This window comes from Pygocentrus nattereri, chromosome 20, assembly GCF_015220715.1.
Source record: "Pygocentrus nattereri isolate fPygNat1 chromosome 20, fPygNat1.pri, whole genome shotgun sequence".
In the NCBI taxonomy this organism is placed as follows: Eukaryota; Metazoa; Chordata; class Actinopteri; order Characiformes; family Serrasalmidae; genus Pygocentrus; species Pygocentrus nattereri.
Window position 1 is genome coordinate 32,503,646 of NC_051230.1, and position 10,008 is coordinate 32,513,653.

Genomic DNA, 10,008 nt, shown 5'->3' on the forward strand with positions numbered 1-10,008 from the left:
TATATTAAAGACTTTGTAGAGAATTTTGAAAACCATTTATGTTATCTAAAATATGTTAAAATGTCTTTATCATTCTGCTTTGATGTGATAAGATGTGAAACAGTCAATAAACCCTCACAACAGAAGTGGTCTTTGCACTTGGCAACTGCCTAGGGACCCCATGAGCCAAGAAAATAAAAATTAGACATGCTGGAGGGTCTTGATGTTGAATCATCTCCTCTGAAATAAATATACATTTTGAAAACAGGTGGTATCGTAAATTTTATTGATTATTTTCAGACACTCTAAAGCAGCACCACCTCTCCGGTCACGGTTATAATGGAATATTCCATGTTGTCAGTGCATAAAGACACACTGGTATAAAGTGCTAATCTACATTATGGAGAGGATGTTCTTCAGCGTGATTCTCTGAGAGAGTAAAGCCAATAAAAACATCCAGGTGCAAAAGAGAAACACAAAAGGAGGAAATAAAGAAAGATGTGTGTCGCTGCACTCTAACAAAACTAACAGCCTCATAACACCCTGTTAGTAAAGATGGTTCCAGTGTTGGTATAATCACTCAAAAAAGTCCATTACCTTTACTAAGGACTTCTCTCAAACGTATGGAATTACAGTACTTCATGGTATTTCCTGGAAAAAGTAACCTCATTACTCACTACTGTTACTCTATACTTCAGTATATTGGCAGATACTTTAATTTCCTCAGAATCACTAAATCCACCTCTGGCTGAGAGATATAATCCAAGGATCTGTGTTTGGGGGGTGGGGGGTGGGGTATGGGGGGTGTTGGGTTGCTTATGATGTTATGCTGAAGTTCTTTAGCTGCTCCATCCACAATCAATAAGCTTCTATTTTTGGTATTCTTGACTAACTAGTGATGCAGCACTGGTCTGCCTCAGGACGGCATTGTAGCAAATAGGTTCAACCAGTTGGTTCTACATAGCCCAGCAACTGTAACTCTGTCCAGGATAGCTCTGAAAAACTTTACAATATGCCATAACATCTTTGTAAACCTGAGAACTCGCCCAGTTTTTGTAAGAGATTGGTGGAAAGAGTGAATTGTTACTGATTTCTTAAACTAAAGATAGAAGAGGAGATAAATAAGATCTTAATTAATGTGTTGAATAGCGTATTACCAAACTGGCCAACAACACTTCCAGAAGAACAATTGATAAACATTCTGTTGCCATTAAAGCTAGCATCATCTGCATTATAGCAAGAGGAGCCAGCCAACTTTGGATTAATGAGCCAACATGGAACCTCCTGGAATACGTGGTATTTGGCACAGTGGCTAGCACCACTCTACTGTCCACACTAACATGGTTGTTAGGCTGAGGGTTTGACATTTTTTTGCCACTTTGCAGTCAGATGCCTGTTTCAATTCTTTGTTTAACTTGGATTTTCTTCTTTTAATATTTCGACTCTCCATCCAAAGTGTGTTACAAAAAAAAATCACATGCAAAAAGACAAAAACATTAGATAAGATTTATTTATTAGATAAAAGATAAGTACAGTGTATTGAGACACAATCATCTGGAAAACTCAGAACCTTAATTTTATCTATTGTAGTTTTGGTCCTGCATCCCCACCACATTGAATATTTTTCTACAGTAAGTTCAGCTGAATAAATATATGTTGTCTGATCAGATATCTCCTAGTTAATAATGATGAGATGCTCCAGTTCTGAATGTGGAAACTGAGATCTGAACAAAAGTCAAGTCCCAAAGCCAAGAGTGCAGGTGGGGTAAAAGAGATTTTGCTAGTGCTGTTATACCAAGGCTCCTGCTTGGTGCCAAAACATGTAAATATTTATGCAACAAAGCCATCTCAACCATCTGAGGGCAAAAGGAGAGTCATGGTAATCAAATCAAAGTGAGCTTCAGAGTTTCAGGAAGGTTGTCTGAGATAGAACGGTTTCTTAATTAAAAGCTCATAAAAAGCACAGCAGTGTTGCCAACAAAACTCTGAAAATATTTCAGGTATGATGGAGACTGATTTCACAGAAAAGACACAAACATTTGTATAAACAAAGGGCTTTTTTGCTGGTCTCTTCACACGTCCTATCTTCTGAATTCTTTCAGTATCTTCTTCTCTTCGCATCTGTCCTAATAGGAGAAACATAAAGACAGCATGACTGTTTGTATTTGAACTGTGGTTTAATGTTAGGTTAACATTACACAGACAGAGTTTAGTGAACACGCAGTATAGAAACAGCTTCTGTTCAGTTTACGCATTACAGAGTAAAGAGAAGACTCACTCTGTCAAATCACCATGAAGGCGTTGGACGTTTAAGAGTTGTTGGACGATGAGTCTCCATCACAAGCTGTAACACATGCAAACACTTTTAAACATTTGCTCCTGATGAAGTGAGATAAACAATACTTTATACACATGCTTTATATTTTAAGAGGAGCATGGTATGCAAAACTATGCCTGCCCCACTTCTACCTCAATTAAAAAGGACATTTTTAAAAGGACGTTCTTGTTAACACTGATATTTATCAGTTTAAGGTCTGTTGTATTGGCTGTGTTTATTAAGTTCTGCCATTTCTTGATTTTAATATTCATCATCAGTGAGTGTTACATGGCTAGAGGTCACCTTCCCCACAATTTACCTATAATCTTATTAAGGTGGTCCAAGGAGATGAGTGCCTTTGGGGGCAGTCGTGGGCTGGAGGTTAGGGATCTGGCCCTGTGACCGGAAGGTTGCCGGTTCAATCCCCAGCGCCGACAGTCCATGACTGAGGTGTCCTTGAGCAAGACACCTAACCCCCAATTGCTCCCTGGGCGCTGAGGATAGGGCTGCCCACCGCTCTGGGCAAGTGTGCTCACTGCCCCCTAGTGTGTGTGTTCACTAGTGTGTATGTGGTGTTTCACTTGCATGGATGGGTTAAATGCGGAGATGGAATTTCCTTGGTTGTGGGATCAAAAAAGTATCACTCACTCACTAAGACAGCATTTTATCATTCCATCTAGGCTTTATGGGTACCGTGCCATACCATTTGGTCTCATGAATGCCCCCGCTGTCTTCCAGTGCCTTATTAATGATGTCCTCAAAAGACCCTAAACCATTATGTGCATCATTACCTAGACCAGTGTTTGGCAAACCAAATAGAAGAAGCATTTTGTCCTTTCAACAAAAATCAAACCAAAGAGGGAGCCACAACATTTAATGCCCATTTTACTATCTTGGCTGTCAATATGTCTTAGTACTCTTCTTCTTCTTCTTCTTCTTCTTTCGGCTGCTCCCTTTAGGGGTCGCCACAGCGGATCATCTGCCTCCATCTTGCCCTATCCACTGCCTCCACTACTTTTACACCAACCATCTCCATGTCCACCTTCACTACATCCATAAACCTTCTCTGGGGTCTACCTCTTCTCCTTCTACCCGGCAGCTCCATCTCCAACATTCTTTGACCAATATGTGCTAATGTACTAGTATAGGATAAAAAATATAAATATATAAATATCAACAAAAACACACTTAAGTTTTAGCTCACATATAACCACTTTTCTCACATCTGCATCAGGAAACCTTTCCTCAAAAGAATAAAATTTTCTTGTAAAATGTCTCTCAACATTAGACTTTTCATCAGGCCATAGTCAGCTTCTCATTCACCAGCTTCTTGTTTGAATTTTGCCGTTCCACATGAAATGCCACAACAGGGCAGTAAAAGAGCCAACCCCTGACCTAGATGGTATCCTATAGTCATTTTGTAAATTAACACCTAGCTCATGCCGCTGCTCCTCCCCGTTGAGAGAAGCCAGTTGAGGTGGTCGGGCATCTGGTAAGGAGGTGTTCCAGACATGTCCGACAGGGAGGAGACCCCAGGGAAGACCCAGGACACGGTGGAGGGATTATATCTCTCGACTGTCTTGGGAACGCCTCGGTATCCATCCGGAAGAGCTGGAGGAGGCAACGGGGGAGAGGGAGGCCTGGGCCTCTTTGCTTAGGCTGCTACCCCCGCGACCCGGACTCGGATAAGCGGTTGAGGATGGATGGATAATAATAACAAATATAATCTTTATAGCTACTCAAAGTGCTTTACAGACCATTGATAAAGCTTAACAGTGCTACATAAAACTATAAGCCTTCATTTAAAACCATATAAGACAAAAACACAGATTACCCACAACTGCCCACAGGACGCTGCCCACAGGATGCTTTTGGCTATATATTTTGAATGGTGGACTGTTCTCAGTCCAGCAGCGACACTGAGGTGTTTAAAAACTCCAGCAGCTCTGCAGTGTCTGATCCACTCAGACCAGCACAACACACACTAACACATGAATGAGGTTTATTAATATTTCAGGAAAAATGTAACCTAGTGGACCTAAAGTGAGATTGAGTTGATTATAGAAATTGTAAATGAGAAACAATTCTTATATCATGATTATACAGTCAGTACAGGTAACTGCACCATAACCTGTAGTTTGTACCCTGTTGAGTTTCTCCATCCTTCACCGATAATAAAGCTTATATAAACGGTGTTTTCTCTTGTGCAGTTCTGATAAATATATAACGTATGAGTCAGATCTGCAGCACCATCTGCTGGACAAAATGATATAATGCCTAATGAAATCAAATATGTTCTGTTTTTCAGCAAATTGACTTTCTACTGGTCTGTTTTTATCCATACTGTACAAACGACCGATGTAAAATAATTTCTGGAATTTAAGTTCAAATGAATAACTCACAGCTGCCTTAGAAGGCTGTCTTTTTCATCTAAAGATGTTTGATAAATATGATGAGATTACTGATGTAACATGAAATAATATTATTGATTTATGCAGTAAATCATTACAGTCTAGATCACAGTCTAGATCACAGTCTAGATCACTTAACTGCAGGTGTACATTCAGTGAGACGGTGATCAGAGTGAAAGTGTGAAGAATCAGATCATATTTAATATCAGGCTGAGATCAGACTCACCTGCTGAAGTAAGATGAATATGAACTGAGAGGAGAAGCAGAGATTTCACTGCACAGAGATCCATTAGAACGTTTCAGTTACTTACTGTTTACTTCCTATTTACTTTACTGCTTCCTTGTAAGCCAAGAAATAGCAGAAGGTGAAGGAGTGGCCGGGTTGCCAGATGAGTGAAATCCTCCTTACTGTACATAGTCCATACAATTGGATTATTTTAAATTGATTAAAAATGTAATAAATGCTAGGTAGGGGGCGTATCTCCCCAGGTAAGGGGGAAAATGTGAAAATGGTCAGCTGAAGCCTAAAACAGCAGGAATATTTTTGCCTGTGTATGTCTGAAATAGTGCTGCAAAGTCAAAACCTCTAATTTTTCAGCTTCTTAGTGCAAAAGCGTATCAGTCTTATATAAAGACAGGCAAAAAACACTGCTGTGAAACATTTTACAGTTCAGGTTAAATTAACTAGAGCCTCCTTTAATTTCTATACGTGGGTATTACTGTATCAGCATTTGGCCAAATAAACAAACTACTCTATTTTCACACATGACAATGGAAACGGACCTGAATAAAACATCCATCCATCCATCCATTTTCTAAGCCGCTTCTCCGTCAGGGTCGCGGGGGGGTGCTGGAGCCTATCCCAGCAGTCTTCGGGCGGAAGGCAGGATACACCCTGGATGGGCCGCCAGTCCATCGCAGGGCAGACAGACAGACACAGACAGTCACTCACACACTCACACCTAGGGGCAATTCAGCATGTCCAATTGGCCTGACTGCATGTCTTTGGACTGTGGGAGGAAACCGGAGAACCCGGAGGAAACCCACGCAGACACGGGGAGAACATGCCAACTCCACACAGAGAGGACCCCGGTCACCCGGCTGGGGAATCGAACCCAGGCCCTCCTCGCTGTGAGGCGACAGCGCTACCCACCACGCCACCGCGCCGCCTGAATAAAACAGATATATAGAAATATTCTAAGCTCCATCTGTGAAACGTTTCATAGACTTCTTCTTTTGAAAATAACCTACTAAAGTAAAAGTGTCTGTATTTCACCTACTTTCACTTTCCTCACTCACAGTCTACACAAAGTATTACACACTAAATCAGGACTGTGACCTTTTCACAGATCAGTCAGTCTGGCCCTGGGCCATTCAGCTCCCTGCAGTAATACTGGAGGACAGGGATGTGAGACCCTCCCTTGTAGTTTTAACTCTTTTATCTCTCTTTTGCTCTGAGCTTGGCAGCTTGCTATTCTTCCTTGTTTCCTGTTGGTCCAGCCTCTCAGATTTCTACCGTGTGAAATCTCCACCTCCCGCATGGACTGACCGTTTCGTCCAGATTGAGGAGTTTATTTCTCTCATTAAGGTTCCAGTCCGAGACGTGAGAGACGGGGGCACATCATGAAGTCCCTGCTGCTCCTTATCTTCACTCTTCATCTCACTTCAGCAGGTCAGTCCAAAGGCTAGCAGCTTCCTTGCTTGTGCATTAAACTGAATGGCTGACCGAGTCATTCTTCTTATAAGTGGGAAACTCTGGGTTCCGTTCTGTTCATATGACAAATAACACATAACAAAGTATCCAGATAGCCACTAAAAATAGTTTCACTGAAAAATAAATCTGTGTGTGTGTGTGTGTGTGTATGTGTGTGTGTGTGTTTCTGGAACCACTTAAATGACCTGATTCCAGTTTGATTCCAATTCCAGGCTATGCAGCTTGTTTGGACTGATGTACTGGCTCCACACACCCCGCCTCGTCTCCAGGCTTTTAGTTTATTGTTCTGTTTTAAAACATCCGTTTAGGAAAAGGTACAAATACAAACTTTTCACCTGGAAAAACTTATTAAAGTTACACAAATGGACCTTAAAACCACCGTTGAACCAATTTGCTTTCGATTTACCTTTTTTGTTTTTTTGCCTGGTTTTTGACTCCGCCGTGTTTTTCCCCTTACAGAACAGATTTAATTTAAAGTGCACTTGTCTAAAATCATCTGAGTAGTTTTAGTGAAGAACACGTCTTTGATCTGTTTAAAGAATATAAACAGAGTAGGTCTCTGAGATCCATAGATACAGGTCAGCTAGTCTAGCACAGAGTCCAGCATTTAGCTGTGATGCTGCTACAACGGGCAGAAATGGCCAAAAGTGCCCTAAACGTAGTGATTTCTAAATCCAGGTTAAACGCATGCCTGTTTCTGAGCTCTGCGACTTGCACTCTAACTGCACTGAAATGCTAGACCTCAACTGGTTTTTAATATTATTCATGCTTTTATTTTCCTTTGTTTGTGTGAAACACTTTGAACTGTTGCTGTGTGTGAAAGGTGCTATACGAAAAAACCTACCTGCCCTTGCCTTGCCTCAATTCAATGGCATCATGTCCTCACGCAGGTTTGAGCTAGAAGAAGAGCGGAGTGGTGGGTATAGAAAAAAAAAAAAAACATACTAAAATATAAGCATCTCATAAGAAAGTGGTCCTCCCCTAGGAGTTCTCCATCTCAATCCTGGTTACTCCACGCCGTCCACCTGCTTTGTCTCAGCACACTTAGACAGAGAGGCTAATTGAGAAGATCTGGTCTAGGTTAGGTGTGTAGAGTAAAGAAAGCCCTATGAGGGTCATTGCTGCGTTCATTATACTTTTTCAGCATGCATGTAGCGCTCGTATCTCATATCTCAGTTTTTTGTCGTCTTTTCAGTTTTTGACATCATTTGAACTCCTGGTGATCTTTACATTGTGTGTAAATTTTATGATACATGGACCAAAGGAAACGACCCAAAATGACTCTAAAAAAAGTTCCGTTGACCAAAAAGTAACGTAGGCTTTCTCCTTCTCCTGTAAAGTTACTATTCTGGAGATACGAGGTTTTGATCATTCAGCAGCTGCAGAATGAGGATACGCTCATAGGAAGATTTGATTGTGGTACCTGCACTTTTAGACTGAATATATGCTTGTGGTACCTTCACAGGCAGAATAAAGATGTGCTCATTCGAACTGAACACCTTCATGTAAATCAGTTCACTGCTGTTGACCTAATGCACAGACCCTTTTTTCAGCCTGAAAGGTAACAAATGTTTAAGATAAACATAATTTTCAATGAAAAAAAAATAAATGTACAATAAAGTAAAAAAGAAGGGGAAAGGTATCTTTTTGTTTTTATTTTTATTTAGCATTTATTTCCATGTGCAGGTGAGCGAGCCGTGCGTCCAGAGCAGAAAAAACTTATTAGACCTGTGCAGGGCTTTAAGATAGACACATGAGTTGAGCATCCACTCTGGAATAAGGCATTTTTCAGCTTAAAAACATGAAGAATCTGTATAGAATCGAAAACGATTGCTTGGAAGCGACCAAATAGCTGTTTTTATATTAGTGTGGTTAAAAAGATGCTGTTGCTCTCTTGCAGTGCTCATCAGTGACCCGTTTAAACCATTTCAGCAACAAGGTCCCCCCGGATTAGCATTTTGTGCTACTTGCTATGACAATAATCAGCAATGTTTTTCCACGAACTGAATATATTAAGAGATTCCAGCAACAACAATGAATTACGGAATACTTGATGGAATATTCGAGACTTACAAAATACATTATATTACCAAAAGTATTCAGTCGTATAAACCCAGACTCGGAACAGTCCATCGGATTTCCAGATGGAGAAGCGTGATTGGTCACTCCAGAGAACACGTCTCCACTGCTCTAGAGTCCAGTGGCGGCGCTTTACACCACTGCATTCAACACTTTGCATTGCGCTTGGTGATGTAGGCCGCTGGTGAGGATGCAGCTGCTCGGCCATGGAAACCCACTCCATGAATCTCTCTACACTGTTCTTGAGCTGATCTGAAGGCCACAGGAAGTTTAGAGGTCTGTAGTGACTGAGTCTACAGAAAGTCGGTGACCTCTGCGCACTATGCCCCTCAGCATCCGCTGGGGTCAGGAAACCCTGTGTGACGCACATCCTCCAGACTCCAGAGAGAAATGCGCCAATGCTTTGGTCTATTTTACTCTCTAGTTTGATCTTACTGTGAGATGGCTTGATTCCACTTTTTCATTTCTGGCACCGATATCAAAAGCCAGGCCTATTTGTCTCACTTAATGCTCAGTGAGTTCCACTAACACAGTCTAGGTGAGATCTGTTGCCGTTGACTTAGGCAGTGATTCAGTAAAATGAATGCTTCATTTAAACAGCCCAGACAGTCGAGCTCAGACAAGCTCTGAAAAGAACCCCAAAACTTTATTTAAGCATTTACATGTTTAGTTTGCTTTAGGCATGCAAATAATACTTTTAAAATATGAAAAAATTTGTATAAAACTGGCTTGGATTTCATAATATAGACAAATAAACTCAGTCTACTGTTTGGTGTAATACGCTAAAGGAATATACTGCTGTGTAATGTGTTAAGTGCTGTGTTAAATGCCATTATATTCTGTATTGTGTGTTTTACCATGCATGTGATGTGATTGTACCTAGAACATTCTGTTCTGCCTACTTTTGTTTATCCCTAAGCCTATCCTTAGTCTTTACATCAGTCCAGCCTAAATAAGTGTCAGCACCTACTGTTTAACAGCTCCCTGGTTTGGTAGACTTCAACTCACTACAGTCTTGGGTGTCATATTCCCAACTCCCAGGACAGAGGAGATCATTTAGAATTAGCTTAAATATTATTCATCTGTAATATTTAATATTAAACTAACTTTTATTTGCTGTTCCACTGTAATGAAAGACTCAAAGCAGCATGTGTAAAATGCCCTGGCAGCAGGTGAAGGTGAAATGTAAGGCGAATGATAGAGTGTAAATCTAGATACTTTTTACAGAATAATCAATGTGTACAGAAACCAAATGCCTGTACCTTGACTACTCTCTGCTGCCACGACTACTCCAGTAAAGCTTCCCTTTTGATCTTAAGCCAGGAGCATCTGATTTCTGGTCCAACGTCACAGATTGCATGTGAATGTTTTGCAATTATTCTTTATTTGCTGTATTTAGAGTGTCATTTTTTTGCTGTTGCTCAGGTACACAAGTATTCAGTTGCACAACTATATAGGGCCTTCGTTATTGTTTTGCACTTCATAATGTACCATATGATTGCATTGAT

General features: G+C 40.7%; 1 protein-coding gene and 1 long non-coding RNA gene across 3 annotated transcripts in view; one reads left to right on the forward strand and one right to left on the reverse strand.

Moving 5' to 3' along the window:
- Nucleotides 1–1,546: 1,546 nt before the first annotated feature.
- LOC108415548 lies at nucleotides 1,547–5,009 on the reverse strand. The gene is made up of 3 exons (XR_005129165.1): nucleotides 4,934–5,009; nucleotides 2,258–2,323; nucleotides 1,547–2,105 (listed from the first exon to the last, which is right to left on the reverse strand). It is a non-coding gene; the product is annotated as an uncharacterized LOC108415548 (long non-coding RNA).
- A 1,208-nt stretch (nucleotides 5,010–6,217) lies between these two features.
- LOC108415743 (natural cytotoxicity triggering receptor 3 ligand 1-like) overlaps nucleotides 6,218–10,008 on the forward strand; it is a 15,032-nt gene continuing 11,241 nt past the window's right edge. Inside the window, exon 1 of one of the 2 annotated variants that reach the window (XM_037531303.1) lies at nucleotides 6,218–6,379. In XM_037531303.1, coding sequence (XP_037387200.1) covers nucleotides 6,331–6,379 — 49 coding nt within the window. In that variant the 5' untranslated portion in view covers nucleotides 6,218–6,330. The remainder of the gene's footprint in view (nucleotides 6,380–10,008) is intronic. The other variant, XM_037531302.1, reaches the window with a different exon arrangement.